This window comes from Cariama cristata, unplaced genomic scaffold, assembly GCF_000690535.1.
Source record: "Cariama cristata isolate BGI_N322 unplaced genomic scaffold, ASM69053v1 scaffold12729, whole genome shotgun sequence".
Taxonomy (NCBI): Eukaryota; Metazoa; Chordata; class Aves; order Cariamiformes; family Cariamidae; genus Cariama; species Cariama cristata.
In genome coordinates this window covers 10567-34120 of record NW_009635302.1, presented here as the reverse complement: position 1 = coordinate 34120, position 23554 = coordinate 10567, and the positions used below count along the sequence as shown (strand labels likewise).

General features: G+C 41.4%; 1 protein-coding gene across 1 annotated transcript in view; it reads left to right on the top strand.

The window, feature by feature from the left end:
• The window catches only part of BRF1 (BRF1, RNA polymerase III transcription initiation factor 90 kDa subunit), a gene marked incomplete at its 3' end in the record, with an annotated part of 42721 nt that extends 21070 nt beyond the window's left edge, over positions 1 to 21651 (top strand). Inside the window, exons 7-10 of the mRNA XM_009707485.1 lie at positions 17040 to 17101; positions 19303 to 19384; positions 19482 to 19537; positions 21395 to 21651. Of these exons, the coding sequence (XP_009705787.1) occupies positions 17040 to 17101; positions 19303 to 19384; positions 19482 to 19537; positions 21395 to 21651 (457 nt within the window). The remainder of the gene's footprint in view (positions 1 to 17039; positions 17102 to 19302; positions 19385 to 19481; positions 19538 to 21394) is intronic.
• Positions 21652 to 23554: the final 1903 nt, after the last annotated feature.

The following is a 23554-nucleotide window of genomic DNA, read 5'->3' as shown; positions in this document are numbered from 1 at the left end:
CCAAACAGGTTTTTATGCATTGTCTTCCCTTGTGTTATAGGGAAGTCCAGGTCTGCTGTCATCTGCTCTGCCTAGGCTTAAGCTTAAGGAGGTGGAAATGTCCAGGAGCACAGAGCTGGGCAAGCAGGGAGGAGAAGCTCAGCTGCTGCTTTAGAAATGGTCCTTTTCCTGTACCTAAATAGCAGAATTACAAAAACAGTTGTTCCCCAAATGCTAAGGAAGGGTTGTGTTTCATGGTTGACTTAGATGCTTTGGCATTTGTAGCCACTGATCTAAGGTTTTCCTTCTGTTGGGGCTTCTTCTCAAGATTTTCTCTTGTTTGCACTCCCTAGCATCTGAAAAGGTGCTGGTTCCCTGTGTGGGAAATACTCTCAGGGGCATTTATAATTGCTCCTGTCTTTCTAGGGGCTGATGCCCAAGGAACCTGTGGAAATGTGACCATCTAAGAGATCACTGCCCCACTCCCTAAATCTTGCTTGAAATAGGCAGTGGGTTAAAACAAGACTCGGGGAGGTGGTGTTGGGCGGTGACGACAGACACCTACAGACACACAGGAAACCTGGCTAAAAAAAAATTAGTAACTCCCTGCTAGTATGAGAATTATATGATACTGCCTTTTCGGCACCTGCCGGAATTTGACCACATTAATGCTCACAGTTATTTGGTTAGGTGTCTGGTTTACAGAAGAAACAGACATTCCTTCCCTGCCCTTCTGCCAAAAAGGAAGAAAAGTCTTTCACCAGAAAACTCAACTGAAAACTGAAATTGTTCATTAGAGAGTTGAGGAAAGTGAAACGCGTGGAGGATGCAGAGAGGACGTTAAATTTGCACGGAAAGCAAACTGCTCAGGAGGATGTTATTTGAGCAATTCATCACGGTATTTGAAATGTCAGGAGTGGAGACCTGGGTTCAGTTCAGGAAGTCTTCATGGTCTCAATAGTTATTGAGAGTAAAGACTTATTAACCTAGGTCAAGGAGCCACAAAACATGTCCTTGGAAGAAGGAAATACAGCGCAGAGAGATTTGCAAGGCTTAGCTACTTTGGGTTTAATACAACACCAGTGCTGTGGTGGATCCTGACCCCTTCACATTTGTCCTGTGTCTTCTGCAAAAGCTAAAATAATCTTCCATTCTGTACTTTATTTTCTTGTGGTACAGGTTCAGCTGGTAAAGGCAATGCCTGCAAGCTGAAAATCCACCAGGTAAACCCTTTAAATGGAGTGCCGTTTCTGCAAGATTTTAGTATTTTTGTGTAGCAGTTTGTTGTTTTGCTTTTGTTCGGTAGCTTTGAATTTAGTTTGAAAAATTAATTCTTATATCCTTTTAAGAATTAACTTCGTCACACCCCTGCACACTTCATCTGTTTTGTTTGTTGGTCTGAAATAGGTGGAACTGTCATAGTAGTCAAGATGCATGGGTTGAACTGCAACTTGTGTAGATGACCCTTGTAATTAGGGATTTCAGATACGGCACTACAGACTGTTGATGAAAACAATGACGAGTTTAGCCTTGTATAATTGTAGTTTGACGTTTTTAGTTTGCTAAATGCTTTCATAACTAAAATGGATGTGTTAGCCAGTAGAGGAATAATACTGATGTTGATGCTGTTGCCAATTAAAAACAATTTTAGAAACTGACTTTTACTACTCTGATCTCTTTTGAAATAATTTGTTTTTCAATGTTACTTTAGGATTGGTTCATTTATTAGGTCTTTCTTCTTGTGTGACAATGAGATAATTGCTATTTATTTTTTATCCTATAAGCAATTATAATCAAAGCAGCCAAATACGGAGTATGCTTTGACCTGGAATCAGAGTGACCTGTCAACATGAGGCTACTGTAGTCTTCAGCTTTTCAATTTAGTTTTTTTTCATATGCATTCATCAGAATGCATTCAGTAGGGCTGAAAAAATCGCATTTAGAGTTTTCATGTTCATTAATTACAGTGGTGCAAAGCTGTAGAAACTGGCAGATAAGAGCAAGTTTGGGTTGATTATTAATAAAAAAAATTGTGATCTTTTATCTAGGATTGTGTGGACTGTGTTGGGTCAGTGTCCAAAGCTGTCAGAGGAGGAGATGCTGGCGGGCTGTGTGGGGAGGGGTAACTGCAAATTAGGGGGAAATTGCAAAGAATTGACTCTAGGGATTTTTTGCAGCCAAGTTTTGCTAAAAGGAAGCAGAAAGGCTTTTATTTTTAAACTCAGCAGTTTAAGGTAAGGCTCAGCTTTCATGTCGAAATGTATGTGTATACCTAAGATTGTAGAAGTTGTTTTTTGTGACAAAAGACCTCGACATTTACAACTGTGTAGCAGAAATAAGGGAATGAAAATGAAATGAGAGAGCAAATAATGCTGTTAAGTACTACCTGGAAAGAAATTCGGAGCAAGGCTCTTGCGATAGGTATAAACGCAGAAACCAGAAGTAAACAGCTATACAGTGGGTAGAAGGATACCATTTTTCGATAAATTCACTACTTAAATGCCACGTTTAATTTAGTTACTGTGGGGAAGCCACCGTGTGTTCACAGATGGGAAGGAAGTAAAACACTACTCTGTGACCAAATTGTTTACACTTACATAGGAACAAGGCAAATGACGGATTTTGGAAGTTACGCTAAATGGTCCTTCCTAATTTCTACTAAAGGTAAAAAATGCAAATCTACATTACCATAGAAGTCGTGTTAAAATGCAACAACATCCGTATCAACATGAAATCGTGTCACCGGTGGTGGTATTGTATTCTGGCAGTGTTTTTCATGAAATAAAACATAGTTCAGTGAGAAACTGCTTTTCCATAAAGTCTCCCTTTGCACTTCAAGCCAGAGATTTTTGCATGCAGTGGGAGTACTGCTTTCCATGCTCCTACCCTTGTCTCATGGCTCTGTAGCTACTGCTGAACTAACACGAAGCTCCTATGCTAAGTTCTTCCCTAAAAGCAAAGATAAAATCCCTGTTTTATACTGCACGGTTTGAATTTGGCCTCCAGTTTTAACGTGGAGCAGGTCTGTCGGGATGAGCTGTTGGTTGAGGTTAAGAAGTATCTTGCCTTACTGGCTCATCCCCCTCCTACCTGCTGGCGTTAGTGCATGTGTAGTTGTCTCTCTCACCCTGGTCTGTCAAAAATGTGCAGCTGTTTTTTAATAACAGGGTCATTTTGACAGACGTGTGCTAGGGAATGATGCCTTGGCTGGTACAGCGGCAGGTGGGAGGGAGGCGGTGGCCACCGCGGAGGGAAGGGGCACAGGGCCAAATTGCTGGGGGCAGAAACCAACTCCCCCAGTTCAGCTGGGGTTGGAGGAGCACTTTGGACCGTGTCTTTGCAGCAGCAAAGAACGTGTATTTTGGAGGCTGAGCGTGGCGTTTGTGCTTGCAATGAGGTATCAGTGCTGGAAAGGTTTTACCATCCATCCATGAACTGGAATGGGCAATTTGCGATACACTGTTGCCCCAGATCATTTTATATGCAGGGTCTTTGCAGAGAGACTAAGGTTGATGCTTGGAAGTTCAGCTCCAGAAATGCAACACTTAGAAATCTGGGAGCAGTGAAGAAGTTTGGTTTAACAAGGTGGGGAGGGAATTCAAAAAGGCACGCTGAATTCTCTCCTGAAAAAGCCTTCTTTTACATTTAAAGTTTATTGCTTTATCTCGACTTTCAGAAAGCTCGCATGAAACTTTCTTGCCTTTGAAAGCTTGATAAAAACTCTTGAAGTACTTTGACTGAAACAGAAAATTTAATAGTGAGGCATTTTGAACATGGAACGATGTTTGTGGGCAAGTAATTTAAACAGGTACTAATATGAAACAGTATTGTACTTGAAAGGCTACAATCAGTGTACACACACAAACTGAGTAGAGTATCACTGGGAGCAATAAAATCTAGGGATTCTTCGTACTGCTTTCATTGCAAACAATTTTTATGGTATGGCCTGTGAAGCAATTGAAATGCAGAGAGCTGGCACATCACTGGATTGATAACTCCTCCTGCTACTTACAACTTATTCTCAGTACAGATGTCCCCAATTCTTTCTTTCTATCACATTAAAGTTTCTTGTCTCCTTCAATTTCATGCCTGCCTCAAACGTAACATTTTTTGAAATTGTCCCTCCAATTTTTTTTTCCTCTTTAAAAGTTTATATCAGACAAAATCAAACTGCTGTTTTTTATCCTAAGGTTTACACTTAAACTTTTAACAAGCTCGTTTTTAAGAACAGTCTTCCTTGAGAGAGCACTTGGCTGATCCATCAATAATTATGTAGTAATAAAGCGACTGTGTAAAAATGGCACCTACATGCCGAACAGATTGGTTTGCAGAGCCACTGACAAAGATGAATGTTTATTGCATTTTACTACTTTTGGTTCTGCAGATGCAATACAGCTATTTTCTTTTTGGCGTAAGCGTCACAAAAAGTAATTTCCAGTTGTGGAATGTTTATGATAATAAGGATGTATAACTAGGGAGAGCCCAGACTGACTTTCAAATACCAGCAAGAGCTTGCGATGCTGGTAATTTAGAAAAAAAACAAGCAAAGAACATTTTTTATTTTATTTCTTTGCTTAACAAATTTTTTTAAACAATCACTGGGGCAGAACACACAGGGGACTCTACAGTGTCATGTAGTTACTCTTCTGAATTAATTACTATTATATTAATTGTTGATTCCCCCAAATTTGGCAAGCTTCCTTATTCTCCTTGCTGCATCCAAAGATTTCTACTTTTGATTTTACTACAATACAGAGAAAAAATAGAATGAAAGTCTGAATTTGTTGTTCTTGTTTCCTTTTTTTTTTAAGTGCCAGTACAATTAAGGCCGTGATTTAGATGACTTTGTGTTGTTCACATCTGTCCTCTTTTGGGCAAAATGTGGAATAATGTAGTCTGTAAGTTTTTACGGCCGGTAGATGCGCGGTCATTTCGGTCAGTCAAACCAGTTGATTGCAGTGTGACTGCAGTGATTAAATCATCTTTTGGTAGCAGCTGAGAAATACCTTGAGAATTAGACTTTTGTGGATGCAGACGTTGGGATCCCTGCCTCCGGGTTCTCCGGCATGGCCTCCTGGTACTCCTTCGTTGGATTTCCCCAGGGTGATGCTGGTGGGTTACGGATGCCTTGGCACAGCCGTGCTGGCTGCCTGTCAGTGGTGTCCCAGCTATAAGGGGCTTTCATCAACTTGCAAACCTCTTCTGGGCAAAGGCCAAAAGTCATGGGTTCTCTGCCATTGCTGCCAGAAATAGTGAGTTGGCCTTATGTTGGGTCTGTTACGCTCAGTTTAGAGCAGGGGCTGCAGTTGGTCCTGCTTCCAAAAGGCCCTTGAGTGGCATAGCTCCAGCTTCATGCCCTTGGTCCCTGGGGGCGATGGCAGAGTTGAGGTCCATGTGCCTGGTTCATCTCAGGACGAGGCAGGAGGTGAGGAGCTTTTCTGCAGACCGGTTTGCTGCCACAGCCCTCAAGTCTTTGTGGCAACTTCTAGCTATGTCAGCAAACGCTTTCAACCCAGATCATTCATTTCAGTTGGCAGTTGTTGACAGTGATGTTCCTTTGCTTGGTTTATTTTAGCATTTAAAGATTTTTATGTTGATTTTGATGGCGTGAAGGGAATTGCATGGGAGTGTTTTGTCTTTAGTATTGGACAAGTATTTGGACTTTAGTATTCTCTTCTTTATCTTGCTAGTAAGACTCAAAATCTTACTCTTTCAGGAGACAGGGCTTCTGTTTGTGCACCTTGCTAGGTCAAAACTAGCATAAAGAAGAATCCATCCTAGTCTTATCTAAAGAAGTAAAAGAAATAAAGAAATAGAATATAAATAAACATCTATTCCATAGCAAAGGACAATATGTCTGAATTTGAAATGATGATCTGGTAGGTTAGGTTTCATTTTGTAATGAACTAGTAAAAAGTTACCCAGAGCTTATTTTCAGAAGATAATTTTGGTTTAGTTAATTCAAAATAAACTTTCCCGATTTCAGAGAAATCAATATTGCATGTAATACTAAATGTGTTTAAATGAATTGGTACATGAAATGCACATCCTTCTCTCCAAATGGGCCGTGGACACGTAGTCATATTTCTGAGCACTGGTGCCATAATACAGTATGTTACGGTGAACTTAGATTAAGCCTCCTGGGAAAGCATCGTTATTCAGTTAATTAAAGAAGAACAAGTTTGATACTATGCTATATGCTGTAAAATAAAGTGGGTGCGTGGCAGAAAGAGCCGTGAATCCTTTTAGTTTATGTGAAACTGAGCCATGATTTGTGACCTCCTCCTTGCATCTGCAGTACTATGTTAAGTAGAGACCTAACATATTTAAATAAAAAAAAAAAAATTTACGTGTGGATGTGGAACCTTATCTTTTCCAGTGCTCTCTTTGAAATGTGTTACCAGTCTACCTGGTTTTCGAGACATACTAAAATCTTTCCAAAGTCTTTGCTTCACTCTGCATCTAATCAACGTTTAAACAGTGTCCTTTGTGTGCCTGTAACCTGGGGAAGACTGGCAGATTGGTGAGAAACTGTAAGATCAGCAATACGTAACCTAGCTAAAGTGACATATTAAATATAGTCCTGTTACTATATAAACTTTATATACAAGTCAGATGTTGAGATTAATCAAAATGACAGGTTGTACAAGCATATGGCTGGCCTTTCTGATAGCCATTAGCTTGAAAGGCCGCCTTTGAAACCAGCTCCATTATTTATAGGTGAATCATGCTGCTGGGCTTTGCCGGGAAAAGGTTATTTCTCCAGCTCCACCGAAACCTCCTGTGCACGGAAGTGCCTTTTTCCACCGTTCCTGGAGAATAAGACAAATTATTCTCCAGGAACTTGTCCACAACTTTCTTCTTTTGGAAAGTTGTGGTGTCGGAGGGCTGTAATGATGGATCTCAAGCATATGGAGTACACATGCTAATTATACTGTGCTTACGGTTCAGTCTATCCAAATGCCAAAGCATTGGGGCCTCAGAGCTGCTGCAGGCAAAATGTTAAAATCTTCTTCTCCACTGTCTACTGTGCATCTGGGAGAAGGTTTGCTGCGGTCCCTCAAAGAGGGGAGAGGAGGAGGAGGGAACACGTGCACATCCTCTCGAGGAGTTTGCCGCAGTACGTGTGCGGTCTGCAGCAGGACTCTACTGCAGTTCGGCCAGATGACCAAGTGAGCTTGCTGTACGCCACTGTCACCTGGAGCCACCCAAGCAATGCCTATATTTTGGACTGCAGAGATCCTTATATGCTTCATATAGTTGCCTGAACAGACACAAAATTGCCTTGGTCCCCGGGGCAGGGCTCCTATGAGAGTTCTGTTTGGGTCCAGAGCAAGATAGAGAAATACTTTAACAACTACCTGTTTCTCAGCTATTAGGCATGGTCAGAGACGAAAAGATAGCACTTCATCTAACAGGAAACAGTGCAGCCTCTGTGATTTTTTTATTTAAAAACAAGGTCTGTGCTGGCTGCGGCCATCTGTTGCCTAATGGACTGATGCTCTTAACACAGATCTGCATTTCTGTAGCTGCCACCTTCTAAGAATTCGAACCCATGTCTCATACTTGTCCTACCCCAACTGGTGGTCCTGATCACTGGACCAGAGTCAGGATCTTATGTGTGTGATCTCTCTCTGCTCCATGCCTCCGATGGTCCTGGCGGCATAAAACACTGCCCGGTTGGTGCTCTGAATCCAGTCCCCATCCGCTGCAGAGGCTTTCTCCTTTGGGCCAGGTTCCCGCCTAACTCCTTCGTTTACAAAGCTTTTTCTTTTGCAGGGGAGCTTCTGCTCTTACCTGTTGTTCTACTATAGTAATAATAAATAATAATAACGATAAATTTTTACCTTCTCTTTCCTCTCCCCATCTCTGTAATTCCCTGCTTGCTGTTTCTCATTAGCAATAAAGGAAGGAAGAAGCTGGGTAACAAAATGAGAAATTTCTTACCTGATAATTTTCTTTTCAGTTAACAGCTTCTCACCATTCAGCCTGCCTGGACAGTACGATAAATGGCCACGATACAAATTTTTTTTTTTCCTCTAAATAAAGGCTCAGGTATATAATTTCATATGCTATATTGTGATGTTGTCTTAATGCTAATAATTGCCCACTGAAGCATTTCTGCAGTCTGGGTGGCTTCTGGTGGCTGGTGCTGAGTTTGTTGCCAGATCTACCATAGACCAGCTCTGAACCTCAAAGGAGGGGGTAGAAGTTAGCCCACCTTTGCTGAGAGATGGATAAGAGTGATTAGAAGAAAATTATAAGTGGAAAGTTCCACTCATTCCTCTTTCTCACTCAAATAGTGAGTTATTTTGCTAGGCTATTTTTAACCTGGCGCAGCTCTTTGGTCCAGATCACAGTGCTGGGAACAAGAGAAAGACTGTTGCTTTAATGGGAGAGCTGACATAAGGCCAGGTTAACGTGGGGCTGAGTCTGTGACCTTTGGATGCCCAGCACTGACCTGTGTGCCTGTCCTGGAGGTGGAGAGCGGTGGGGTGGGAGTGCAAGGGTAAGGGTGGTCACTGAGGTGGCAAGAGACGTGTCGGAGTTAGGCTGGGCTCTGGTTTGCGCTTCCTCGTGACAGTTCAGCCATTTGTACTTCTGCTAAAGAAAAATTGCTGTAATTTCTGGGCCATCGCCTGAGCCAACCGTGACTTTTCAGTGATGTCCTAGGAAAATAAGTTAGCTTTGTTTTTGAGTTCCAGTCAGTCAAATTAGCCTTGAAGCGTTGCATTGTGAATGTCATTAAATTTTTCCTGTGTCTTTGTAGCATAAAAACTGTGTGTGTATATATGGCTGTATACATTTAAAATTTTTTCCTGGTGGGACAGAAATTGACTCATGACTAAAAAAAAATAGAGATAAAAATAATTCAAGCAAAATTCTAGGATTTGTTTTTAAGTTCTCTGTAGTGCAGAGCTCACCATCTAATTTTATGTGGTGTGGGGAGGACGGTACGTTACAGGAATGGATTTACTTCTCAATAAAACATATGTCCTTCTGCTGGGGTGGCTGAACAGTAGCCAGGCAAGGATCCTGCGCTTGCAGGGACGGACAGCAGAGCATTTAGCACCCACAGCAAGACCTGGCTACTTAACCGGCAAGCTGCAGTTGCAGAAATGATGCTTCAGCACTTAAACATTAAACCAGCTGTTCCCTTTACGGCTGGCTCGGGTGTAAAGTGCCCTTGCTGTTTTACATAGTGGTCTGGCAGCACGGGGAAAGTGAGCTGGAGACTTGATCTGAGCCCGGTTGCCTTTGCTGTCGGCTCTCCAGGGCGTTGTACAGCCCTCGCCCTCGGCAAGAGATACGGCAGCACTTTGCACTTGCGGGGTTTGGAGAGGGGAACTGATTAAGATGCTGGTCAGTTCTTCTCCCTGGCCTCCCCCTTTATATAAACTGTTACTGCTGGATACCCCTGCAGAGATTTAAAAAACCACAGAAAATACAGGCCAGAAGGCACCAAAAAGAAAGAAGGGTGGGGGAAGGGAAAGGAGATAAAAGATGCCAAGAACAGCATAAAAGGCAAAGTAGGAAAATACAGCAGGGAATTTGTGATCGGATGGAAAAGAGCAATAAGTAGGGGAAATCTGTCTTTATAGTCTCCATTTTAAAAACTTATTAAATCCATAACTACTCAGGCAGGTCGAGGTGAATATGTGGACCACCGCCGAGATGTGAGTGTGTTGCACCTTTGGCAGGAGCACTGTGATCAGTCTTGGCGTTGCCAGACACAGAAATCAGGAGTTGGAGAAGACTTGTGTCTGTGCATGGGAGCTTGCACCGTTTCTGGGCTTTGGAGCTGAAAACTGTCATTTGTGGTAGCTAATTAGTATGTTTCCAGGTGAGTATTTGTCAAGCTGATCATTGACAGTTATTGTTTTCATCAGCAAAAAAAAGCTTTATTCATGTTGTTCAGAGCAGCCATCCTCTGAGCACTTGGTCATGGCAGCAGCGTTGTGAGCTTAAAAAAGAACGACGAGGTGCATCAAGTAGGTTGCATAAAGGATGCTCTTTTTCAGTCTTTTCAAAAGGTGTTGGGGGGACACGAATGTTATTCCAGAAGAGGAACATCTGCTGCTGGTTTTGAGGACAGTGTCAAGATGTTCTTCAGTCAAAAGCTTAACTTTCAGCTGTATTTATTTTGGGAGGTTAAAAGGATTTTTTCTTAAGGGCTTTTATATTGCTATGTAGTTCAATAAGCACGAGCTTACCTTTTCAAAGAAAAATCTTCAGAATCAGAAAGGCGTTGTTTATTGCTGGACTATTTTTGTACTACCTGCTTTAAAAAACGTATATATTGCAGGGAGGATTTCTGGAAAAAATGGAATGATTAACTGTTTTTCTGATGAATTAGTGCTTAAGTTAACAAGTTTCCATGTCTGTTAGACTAGTGGCATAACCTTTCATGGGATATAAAATATGTGGATGCGGTTTGGTTAGATCCTCTGTGGACTGCAAAGTGAAACAATAGCAGTTGTTTCAGTGTGGATGTGCTGTCAGAAAAGTAACACAGTTGGTGGTGGTTTGGTGTTTTTTTTTTTTCCCTCTGAAATTGAAATTTAATTTTTAAAAACTGTATTCAGTGTCTAATAAGAGTTCTGTGGGAGATGACTGACTGTAGGAAAAGCTTTTCTCATAATTCATTCCCATATATCATTAAGCACACAAATTTGAAATTCTGTTCCTGCGATGAGATAATTGTTCTGTGACTGCTGTACGAGGGCGGCTCATGCGGGGAGGCTGTCAGATGTCAGTCAGCTGCTGCAGGACAGACGTAGCACCTCGAGCTTGATTTTCAGTGTGAGGAAATAGAGATGCAGGCACTTAATAAAGATGAGTTTGTAGTTCTGCTGCAGGTTAAGGCCAAATCTTGTAGGAAAACCTACTTCTGCGTTCAGTAACATGGGTGAGTCCGATGCAGTGACTGCAAACCAGCTGGGACTGGTCCTGGCTGTTGTTCCTCACTGCTTTGTGACAACGTCCTATTTTCAGCCGATAGGAGCGAGGAAAGAGCTAATGAGCTTGTACATCCCTGCTTTTGTAGAGGCTTACCTTGCACAGCCACTCTCCCATGCTTGCAGTAGTAGGGTATGTAGCAGATAAGTGGAATTTCTTTGCTTTTATTAGTTCGTGTCTTTTCCCTCTTTGCCCTTCACTTACACCCTTTTGGGCTTTACCTCTACACTTGTTACAGTTCAGGCGTGAGGAGCTGACCGGTGGGCACTTTGCAGTGCCAGGGCTGTGTGTCCTGGTGCTGCCGGGCAGCCCGGTGCCGGCCCGTGATGCCTCCCGCCATCTGGAACGAATATTTATGGGGAAAAGGGGCCTCACTCTGCGTGGTGCGGTGTGTTTGCTTTCTCTGAAGGAGCTAGCAGGCTGGAAACAGCTTCGGCTGGAGAGGACCCCATAACCTTGCCTTGGCAGAAGGAAATAATAAAGTGACAGACTTCATTTATCTTTATGCTGCATGCGTGGCCTCGTGTGCTCCGTACACCATCAGACCTAAATCCTGGTGTCGAATTGGCGCTATGAAGCAATAGGCTGTAATTTTCAAGGTGGCTTCAGGTACAATAAAATAAGAACCGTTTTCACTTAAATATGAGCGTACACGTCGTGTTTTGTGACCTTATTTCGTCAGTAAGTGCAATTAATTTTGCTCTGTCCTTACATTTTGTTTTTGTGGCATACTTCTGTTATGACGGCACATGGTGACATTGCCGAAGGTGACTGGGGGGAACCAGAACCTTTGGTAGCCACAAGGTGCATGCTGTGGGATGGGGGCATGGTGGGAAGGCTGGGATTGCACAAAGAAGTGCCTTGTCTGGAGCGACAAGATTGGTAACAGATTAAAACTGCCAAGATAACCTCCCAGCCTGCTCTGGAGGCTCCTAGCCCCGTATTAATAAAACTCGCAGCATACCCGGCTCATACGGCCCTGCGGACTTGGTGCACACCTTGATGCACGGCGGGTTCATTTGCACACCCATTGATCCTCGTACACTGCATTTCATGCCGCGCTGCTGCAGCACTTTCACATCCATTTCTCTTCCCTACCTGATCACTACAGCACTTTGTCTGCCCTGCGCCGCTGCTGCTCCCCTCCCGGTTACCCACGCTTAATGACTGTTCTCTTCACGCCCCTCAGTAAATCAGTTATCTTCCCCTCCAGATGGGTTCTTGTCCCCTCTGATCAGCTAATCAATTATATTCTCGTGCGGTTGTGCAGTGTCTTTTTTTGACGTGAAGCTACTGCCTTCCCTTCGTGCTCCTTGCAGCTCCCAAAGTGGCACTGGCACTGCTCATCTGATTTAGCTGCCAAAGCGTTTCTGCCCTGTCGGGTTCCTCCGATGATCTGCGGGAGCTTTCTGTGACTCCCGTTGGTTTTAATCCCTCCCTGGAGAACAACAATCAGTCCCACTATTTCTGATGCCCTGGGCTCATGTCATTTGGTTTGTTGCTTAAGGATTTCTGTTAGTGAAAAAGCCTCTCCCAACTATTTTCAGATTTTGTCATGCTCTAGCCCCAAAGTATTTCTTAAATGCTGGGGGTGCTTAGCATCTGGTTTTGTGCTGAATAGGTGGAAGGGTTCTTTGTTTAAACTCTTTTGGCTCTTTGACTGCTATGAAATGGTGCGACGGAGGGTGTGTTTGCTACATGGGACCAGAGCACCAAGTGCCTTCTATTATATCTGCTCCGGAGGATTTCCTGGGAAGTGTTCAGCCTCCATTTCTGTCTGTAAGGAAATCCTCTTATCTGGGCAGAGCAATAAATAGTGCTGCCTCCTGTAATAGAAACAGAAAAACACATTCTTCACATGGCTGTTTTTAAAAATGTAGGGTTTAAAATATACCAGCTCGAATGATTCTTCTGTAATAAATCCCCATAAGAGCGTGCTATATATACATTTAACTAGCTGCACGGAGGTAGGGAGGGGAGGGAGACAGTGTGTTAAAAGAGGGTTTAGTGTGCATTTAGTAATGACAAGAACAGTAAATAATCCTACAGGTTTACAAACCTAATCCCCAGTGTCTGATTGTAGCCCTCGCATCTATTAGAAACGGTTGGAAAGACGTTAAAAGGCTGTAAAGAAAGGGCTTTTGGGGGGTTTTATTTTTAAATATTGGGGAAGCTGGCTAGGTGACTGATGGTTTTAAGTGACATGAATGTAGCTGATTGGGGACCTTGATGGAAAGCTCTGGAAGTGCCCGTCCTCCTCTGCTTGCCACAGAGACCTTAGGTGAGGATGGAGTTGACTGCTCCTCGCTGCCTCACGCTGTGCTCTTCCCGATGGTACTTTCGTTTAAGAAGTGGATTTGGGGTGGTAGTGGTGTTTTTAATGCCCAACTTATTTTTTGCCTGTGCCCTGCAGTAAAGTGGTTGTTTTTCTTAACAGAAGAAATCCGTGCTGTCTAAGAGCCGTGCCACGTGACGCTACTGCTTTTAAATAAGCTTTTAAGAGGTTGGACCAGATGTTGGCCACATCTGTGTTTTTATTTCATCGTACATTTCATTTCGACCCTTTTATTAAAAGGGAAAATGATCATTGTTTTGAAAAGTTTAGCAGCTGGGAAGATCTTTCTGGTATATAAAAAAGCAAGGGGTTTACTTTCCGTGCCCTGAAGTGAGCCGTATAACATCGAACAGACGGATATTTATGGCTGGTAGGGTCTACTCATGTTGGAAACGATTGCTGTGGAAATTTTCAGATGAAAATGGATGTATTCTGTTTTGAATTGGCATTCTGTAACAAAACACATATTTTTTTTTCTCTGTGAAAGCATTAAACTAGGGATTTGAAGGCACCTTCTCTTCCGAGAAACCCCTTGCATTTAATGAATGCCTATCGTCTTGGCAGGAAAAAGGACGACTTGCAGGCAGAGGGATATCCTGCAATTACTCCCTCTACTGCCGTTATGGGGTCTAAGAAATGCTTATTACGTATAACTTGCTTCTGGATTCTTCTCTGCAATTTACCAGTTGGAGAATGAGTTTTCCATCCCTGTTGCTAATTGATCCAATGAGAAAAACTGGCACCAAATTCAGTAACAAGTTATATTTAAAATGACATGTGAAATTGTTCATGGTGCCTGAAATTACATCATTTTCAGTCTGGCATATTAGGGCTGTATAAGGGAACAGACACCTACTGTACTGTGACATATTAAATTTTAAACCTCTGATCCAAAAATATAACAGTATAGGAGGAGCAAGGTGTTTAACGATGAATAAAAGCAGTGGCAGCCTGGTTTCAGTGGGATACGTCTATTGTTCTTAAGATGCTGTGGCAGTTTTTACAACAAGTAATTTTGGGATACGATTTTGTGTAAAGTTGAGCACTGACTTGAGCAGTTGTGTCACCACTTCCAAATTTTGATTTTCTAGCCTGTGATTTTCAGAACTTACTAGCAATTTTTGAGGTTGGCTCCCTTTTTCTTTGCCCCTAATTCCAAGCCTGTGTAGATAGTTGACATTTTAGTTTATCTGGTGCAATGAATGTGGAAAAAAAAAGTCTTTATTTGCTCAGGTAAACCAAATTGAACTTGTGGTTTTTTCCTCCAAAACCTTGAGGAAACAAAAGGTAGATAACACAGGAAAGTGGGAGGCCACACCCCCCTCTGTCCTACAACTGGGTGGTTAAAGCACTCACCCAGAATATGGGAGACCAAATTCGAGTCCCATTTCTGCACAAACTCCTTCCAACCTAGGAGACAGGTTATTCTGGCCTGGGTACACTCTTGCACTCTGCTGTCGAGCTATTTTATTTTGTGTAATGAAACATTTCTTGGACCCAGATGGACAATCTCCTGGGAAGGTGTCCTGGACACAAGACTACAGTATTTACTGCTTTCCTTGGTGAATATTTAAGCATTTTCCTCACTGGAAATTTATATATCAGTTCCAGCAGGAGAGACATGGAGTGCTATTTTGCAGTATAGTCTGGACAACTGTGGGTGATGCAGCATACAAAGATTACTCTCTGTGCTTCGCATGATTACGATTTGCTAAAAAAAATTCCAGTGGGTTGTATTAAAGAGGCAGTAAATCACAGGGGTGTATTTTGTCACCTTGCTTTTCCTCTCCAGCCTTGAGCCAGGGCTTCCTTTGCCATGTCCTTGGGTCGCATCCCTGCCTGCCTGGTAGCGGCGTGCCTGCGCGAGGAGCTGGTGGTGCCGGTGCAGAAAGTTCGGCTCTTACTGCACTATATAGAGATCAGACCGGAAGAAAAGCATATGTACTGAACAATTATATAGTTACTATAAAATCCTTTACACTTTTGAAGTTTTTTGAGGGAAAAAGGTTATAAAGTAAATCTGGTGCCTGGGACTAAAGTACCGTTAATCTCTAAATGTAACAGCAGTGAGAAATGTTGCTTAAGGCCTTTAGCATCAGATTATCTGAATTGGTAAAGTTTTTATGAGATAGTCTCAGAAAAAAATCAAAGCACAGTGTTATGCTGTTCCTTGTGACAGGACGTTTTCTTTGGGGTGAAACTCATTTCGCTTATGACTTGGTTTGGAAAGTTTAAAACTTTCTGTTGGTTGTTCAAGGTGGATTTTGAAAAGAGATTTGTAAGCGCTCAGTGTCTGATACTGGTAAATGTCTGTTGAGTTGAGCAGCCAGACCCTTTGGACTATCTCAAGAAGTGCAGCCTTTATTCCTAACCAGGTGTTTTGGTTGGATTCCTGAGCCTGTGATTTCACGTCCTTCAGGCAACTGGTTTAAACGCCCGAGTTTTGCCAAGCAGAGCATTGTTTGTACCGTCTGGGAATGCGCATAATTCCTACCTTAGCTTGTCTTCACCATTTGGCTGCCATAACCTGCCGTTGGATCAAAGAGCTGCAGCTGCCTTCCCTTCCGCCAGTCCAGCGCCGCACGGCTCAGGAGCACTGCTTTATGAGAAAGCACCGGACCGGGGAATCAAACCATTCAAAGGTCTTGGTTTGTGGGGAGGCACATCCCCAGGACCGGGGAGCAGGAACCGTGAAGGTGCCAAGCTGTTCTGCACCATTTCGGGTTTAATTGGTTATTGCAGATTGTTGAAACTTAATTTGTTTATTTTTTCTGCAAGTAAACTGGTTAGGTCATCTCTTGTCTAGTTTTCATGAGATGTAATGGAGATGACCAAGAAGATTGCTTCATTCTCCAGCATAAGTCTTTGTTGAATCATTTGGGTTTTTCTCTAGCTGACCTACATTAATAGTGTATTACAACTGCACATTAATGTGATGTGGAAGATCAGGTTTTGCTGCTGTATGCTGTGCCAGTCCCAAATTAGACCTCTGTTCTGTGGTGTTACACTTTTTAATGGAGAGAATATTAAAACATTTGTTTTCAGAAGAAGTCTTAATAAATACAAAACTAGAAAAATGACAGTGAAATTGTAATTACAGAAAGTCATTATTGTTTAACATTTATCCAGACCCTTCCATAGCTTTTAAAAGTTATTTTAAAATTTGGAAATGTTTTAATAATTTCCATTTTACTGGTAGAAAAACAAATACACATCTTTGTACAGAACTGGTATGAAGTAAGTGGTTCAAATGATGATAGATCAGAATCAAGAAGAAAGCTATGGTATGACTCTTGACGTGAGGTATTGTTCACTGTTCCATATTGCTTCCCTGAAAACAGAAAATATTTTCTAGGTCATAATTTATGGATAAATCATTGACCTGTGGGTTTTGACACAGAAATTGATGTTACGATGAAAGAAAAATGGTCATCTTTTTAAAATGGTTTCCCCAGCTTCCTAATGAACATTTGTGACTGTAAATTAAAATGGGGGGAAAAAAGGCAACTGGAAGTGTCTGACAGATTTTTAGTACTGAAGAAGACTGTGCTGATTCCTGAATTTTAAATTAATTCAGTGTGGTGAATTTGTGCATGTGTGCATCCCCATATTGAAAATACTCAGCAACACGTTAAACCTCCTGGATGAACACGGAAGGATACAAGTCTGTGAAGGACGGTCGTTAAGTGTTACTTTACAGTAGAACTTGAATTGTGATAGATTTTGAACAAACATCTGCCTGATTAAAATGTGTTCTTGTCTGTAGGTGAGAGCACAGGAGATGGTGAATTAGATCTGAGTGGGATCGACGACAGTGAAATAGATCGGGTAAGGTGCCTTCTTATCCCGGGTGTCTCTGCATTTGGATATCCAAGAAAGACAAAATGGTTCTTATCTGGTTTATCCTTTCCCCTCACTGCCTCTTCACTCTGATCTATAGAGAGGTTCGAGTGATTTCAGTGATCTGAGATCAAAACTAATATTCATGCAAGCCTGTGACTTTGGTATTCCTTGCCCAATTTTTATATATATGTATATATATATGAAGCTCCTGCTTGCTCTTACCGTGCTGGAATAATTATGTTTTAGAATGTCTTTTATTCTGAAGAAGGACTTTTAAAAGTTTGGTGGAGCTCTAAATTCGTTATTTAGTTAAGATATATTCAACATAGGAGGCTGCCATGGAAACCAGCATGTACAGCTTCTGTGTTCTTTCAAAGATTTATGTAACATTTTCTGGATTTATTATTATTTGTGTGACAGCAAAAGATACTCTTTACCATATAGGCTGAATACGACAGAAAGACATCTGTGGAAGATGGCTTGTTGAAGGCCTCAGAGCAGGTCAAGGCTTGATCACGCAACAGAGTCCAGCTCTTCTGACTCTGAGCCTGGTGCCCTCTCCAGCCACCACACTGGTTTGAAGTGTAAATTGAACAGATAATGCCAATGATAAAACCTGCTTTTGGGGTACAGAGTCATTGAGAGCGATGAGGTTGCATAGGGGTTACTGATCTGCAGAACGTTGTTGGCAATTGATGAAGGAGCAGGAAAATGCTCAGCTTGACTTCAGCCGTGAAGTGGGTTTTGCTTGGCTGGGCGTTAGGAAGGGTCTTGTGAATTGAGCGAATGTGGTATGGAGGGAGAGGGAAGGCTGAAGGCTTGCAATATAGCCAGTTCATAATTTAAACAATCACAGGGGAAGAACAAGCACATTTTCTCCTCCTCCTAGGCTTTGTGATGAGGTCATAACTCTGCTTTTATGACCTCATGTTCATTTCCATCGCAATAGACTGTAATATTGTAAGCTCAAGATTATGAACTCTCTAAAAGTGTAAGAAGGATGAATAACTGAGGTAGGAGCAAGCGAGTTTTACTGTTATAGCCCACTTTTAATAGAAGCAGATGAAAGAGTGAAAATATTGGTCTGATAAACCAGGACTTGCACAGCTGTTTGCTTGCCTCATTTGCCCTCAGAGGAAGGACTCCTCCCTGCATTGGTTTCATTTGGCTGGAGTTATTTTTCTCATAAAATCCTATATGTACGTTTTACTTCAGAGAAAATCTCAAATGCTCAAATCTGTAAGATGGAGAAATCTCAAATTGTTTTTCTTGCGCTTAAACATCGTTTTACAAGTCTTGGATCCACTGCTTAAAAATAAAGTGTCTTGTTCATGAAGGATGACCCAATTTGTCTTCGTTCTGCAGAAGTTCTTCACTCCCAAACAGCATTGGCTGTAGAGAACTTCGTTTCACAGACAGTTGTGCTAAATACTGGGTTTATTTTTACATTTAAGTAATTGAAGAGGAGATCCGTCTACCAGCCTGCCTGCTACCTATGGGTTTATTCATTTCTGTAATTCATCTGAATAGTTCTAGATGTGTTTTACAGCTCCACACCTACTAATGATGTTACTGAGACTAAGTGGAGTTAACTGAAAAAAACCTAGATGTGGTTACTGAACCCAGCTCTCTAAAATCTAGAGGACGAGAACTCCAGCAATTTCAGTTGGTTGCATTCACACAGATGTGGCCAGTGAACTAATAATCTCAGTGACTGTGCCTAAACCTTTGCAGAAAGCTACCCAGAAGACACATGTTTCTGTTTTGGTAGCACAGGGCAATGGTTCCCATACTGTTTTGAATTACAGACCACCATCAACACACAGAATTACTTGCAGATGACCATGTTGTCATGATACCCTCTCATATCATCTGAAAAAAATCATAAACCCAGGATCATTTTAGGTTAATTACAGACCACGTACAATGAGTCCTGGATGGTTTTTGGTCACCCCATCATAGTTTGGAAACCAAGGACTGTTTTGAAAACATGTCGTCATTTTTTGCCAGCTTTAGAAGTTACTAGAAATGCTCTCTGATTGTCACATCACAGTCATGTTTTCTTTTATTAATGTATTTTTAAAAACAGAATGTGAATTGACCTTGCCAGTGGTTTTTCAATTCAGTTTTGCTCTATGGTTTTCAAGTTGATTTCTGCAAGTAGATAAACTTGTTTTGTCTTTTAGTATATACTTAACGAAACAGAAGCTCAGATAAAAGCAGAGCTGTGGATGAAAGAAAATGCAGATTATTTGAAGGAACAAAAAGGTAAGTATATAGGACTGAAATTCTCCTTTTCGCCAGTGTTGCTGAAATATGTGGTTTGTGTAATCTTCATACTGGTTACCCTTTTGTCATCTTTCAGAAAAGGAAGCAAGAATAGCAAAAGAGAAAGAACTTGGGATTTATAAGGAACACAAGGTATTAAACTATGTGCTAATTGTGTCTGTTTGAAAATGTCCTAGAAATTAGTTACATTTGCTGATTAACTCCATGTAGGAGTGGGCATAATGATTCAGGTCACCACTAAATGAGCAAAAGCTATTGTATCCCTACCTGTTATCGAATTACAAGGCTATAATTTTTCGAGTGGTGAGTAAAACACTTTCTTGCCCAAACTTTTATTTTAAATTACTGTTATGAGAAAATTCTGTGCATGGCAAAGTCTGAGATATATCTTTGCATTTATGATTGCTGCCCTAATTGCTTGCTTTTTTAAATACAGGTCCTAAGACATGCCTGACTTTTTTTTTTTTTATGTGTGCATGGGGAATTAGTTTGTACTTGCCATAACTTCAGTAGCTTTCTTTGCTCTTACAATAATGATTTCTTTATGAAGAACTGAACAGATCCTTGTTAGAGTCACTTGAAGGAATATTTTGTTCTACCTTTCATAAAGAATGCAACAGTTACGTTAACAAATGGCATGTCCTGTCTCCACGTTTAGCAGTTTAAAGCAACCTAATTGTATATTCACGATTTACGGCAGTAGTATTTTGTGTAATTGAGCAAGTGACAAGTCAAATCTTCCACATGCAACTAAAATCTGTGTTAGTTTTTAGTGCATATATCCTCTATCTTTTTTTCCGACTAATGCAAAAGACAGAGTTTCCTACTTCCCCTAGGTATTTCAACAATAAAAGCAAAACCAGACAATGAAACACTGTTTTATGCTTCAGAGTTTCTCATTCATCTTGCACTCACGCAGACATGGCAGTCTACCAGCAATTTTCAAAATTGTATAACTTGTTGGCACCGCCAAGTAGCCCAAACACCCACTTTTTTGTCCGGACAACACAGGAGTTTTTCTCTAACTCTGTATTGTTTCTGACAGCTTGAGTAGAACTTGATTAATATAGTGCTTTCCAATTTCAAGGTGGCACTTGACCCATGTAGGTAAACAGAGGGGCTATTATCCATTAAAAAATAAATCTCCTGCAGAGCTTGGTGTTAAAACCTTCCTTTGAAAAGGAAAATGCCAAATGAGAAACAGAAGTTCTTTTTTTTTTTTTGTACCTACCCAGGCATGGGACATGGCTAGAAATGTTCCCCGGTGTCATTTCTCTTTGTCTGGCTCTGCACAGCATCAACCTCTGCGGCGCAATGCTGGGCTTGGGCTGGCAGCGTTTGCCTGGGAAGGGCAGTTGCAGGTGACATTGCCACTGCACCTGTGTGTCTGCAGCCTCCTGCTTCCTATCCATCGGCGTTAATGCCGCTCCATGCTTGGAAAGCTGTTGCTGCTATTCTTCGCCTTTCTCAGTGTGGAGGAGGAGTTGGGTGGATGCTCTCCCACGCCGCATTCGGACTTGATGTAAAATACCGTTGCAGTTTCGATACGGTGTTGTCAGTGCTTAGGGGAGTCGTGACCCAGCTTGACTTGAACTTCAAAGGCAATTTTAGCAGGGGAATTTCTTTGTTTCCATGCTGGGTAATGCTATCAGGGTCCCTATTCCTGTAACAGGAGTTCATTCCTTTTTTTTTTGTGTGTGTGTGAGAAATGGCCCATGTTTCTTCTCTGGCAGCATTACAAATACTAAGTAAAGAATTTGTAATAAACTGTGTGGGCATTTGGCAAAAAGCAAACACTTACTTCTCGGAGAAAAGAGACCTCTCGGTCCCCTTGAGTGGCAGGAGAGGGAGCGCTGGCTTAGCCCGGCTGCATCACCTGCATCCCCGCATCAGCAGCACCTGAGCCAGGACTGCTGAACTGCAGCTCGCCCTTCTGCTTCACAGAAACTTTGTTTGTATCTACATCACTAATTTTATATTTTAATTAAGCCAAAGAAATCTGCAAAGAAGCGGGAGCCAATTCAAGCCAGCACAGCAGGAGAGGCAATTGAAAAGATGTTAGAACAGAAGAAAATTTCAAGTAAAATTAATTATAATGTGCTAAGGGACCTGAACAGCAAAGGAAGTAACACACCAAAGAAAGAGGATGACAGCACTGATGACAGCACCAACACCAAGAAGCTGTCAAGAAGAAAATCTATTGCCAGTAGGAATATAGCCAACCCTGTAAACAGTGTGGGAAAAAGGTACTGCAATTGTTCATTTATATCTCTGTCTGTGAGACTGTCTATGTATCTTTATGAGCCAGACAATGTAGGGACTGAAACATTTGTTTGAGGCTGAAATAATGTCGGGGCTCTCTTTTTATTTATTTTGCCTGCAGTGTTGCAGTGGCACCTTATTTATAGTTCACATATCAGAGGTCTGCTTTGGTGCAAGTTAATCATCCTGAAGCCAAAAAAAATCAATGGAAATTCATAAGCGTGAATCTTTCAGCCGGGGACACCTTTTCTACATATAATCCTGACATTTGCTGTCCTTCCTTTCTAAGTTGTCTGTATCAGCTGACACAACACTAAATGTTCGAAAGTTTTGGCTTTTTGCTTGATTTGAAAAATAATAGTTCCCATCTGTTTTGACAGCTAGCTATTTTGATTAGCTTTTATTTAGTTTTATCCCAAACTTTTGTTGTTAATTGATGACACAAATATAAAGCTTTACAGTAAATATGCTTGTTGGTTTTCTGGTCTGCATTTGCAAATGTTTTATAGTGTGATGAAAGCTACTATTTTAATGAGTACAATATTTGACTTGCTGGGCAGATTTGTAGTGTACTGTAAAGTGTATAAGGAGATTGATTTGTCCTGTCTGCAATATTCAACTATTTTATTTGTCTTCAGTTTATGAAATCATGTCGGATGATCATTTCAATCATATCTATGTATAGCAATTTCTTATTTTGATGTTATTTATTTATTAATGTACTGCCTAAAAGACTTTTTTTTTGCTTCCAGTATAGGCCAAACGCCACAAGGAAATTTAGGTATTTAATTCTGAAATGTAAGATGATGTCTTTGCACCATAGTGCGGATTTAGGCATGTGTTGCAACCAAGTAAGGGATGAAGGAGGGTAGGAGGGCAGCCAGCCACAAGGTACAAGAAATCGTCTATTCGTGCAAGAACAGGAGATGCAGGATACCTGAAAACGTGAAGCTGAGAGGGATAGTAAGTGCACAGCCCTCAGAAGCTAAGCAAAATAAGGATGACTAAACCCACCCCCTTTTTTTGACTTCATCTGACAGAGAGGCCAGCAGCGTGGTCTTCGATTTTGGAGAACGCTTTGGCTTTGGCATTTGCCCTCTTAGCCAGAATTGAAGACTGCACTGCTGGCTCCACTGTCACTGGGGTACAGGGTTTTGCAATGTACCAAACATCTTTTCTTTTTCTGCTGTACCTTCTTTATTCTGTATTTTACCAAGATAGCTTTATCCTCATTCAACTTCTCACCCTTAATATCAACAACTTTGCTTTCCAGTTCTTGACTCACTGTGGATTTTAGTCTCCTCTGTAAGTTGCTACTTGAGGTGATATCTAATGACCCAAGCACGTAAGTTTTCCACTAGTGAAGGAAAGTGAAGGTGCATTGAGGATTAGCTAATAGCATTTATCCTGTGCTTTATTTGGATTTAACAGGTATTAATGAGTCATATTTCTGGTATTTCTAGTAAAATACAGCTGATTCAGTTGTCTGAAATGAAATGCTGTGATGGGAAGTAGGGGCAGGTAGGCACCCTGGTTGCATTTCAGAGCTCAGCAGTAACATCCACGCTCGAGCTGCTTTGCCGTATCTGAACCTTGTCACTTCTGAGGTTCACAGAAATGTTGGGCACTCAGAGCTCCTGTTGAAGTCAGCATGTTAAACTCTTAACAGGTGTTAAACTCTTTGGAAAATCATGCCATAAATATTTAATTTAACAGTGGTGCAACTTGAAAAGGTTTCTAAATAAATACAAATCAGTATTTTGCAAAAGCAGCTAATAAAACATGTTTATTTTTCCTCTTGAGAGCCTAAAGTACGTCCTTAAGATGCATAACAGAGTTTGCTGATGATGATTAGCAGATCTCGGATACAATGAATTTTACAGCAGA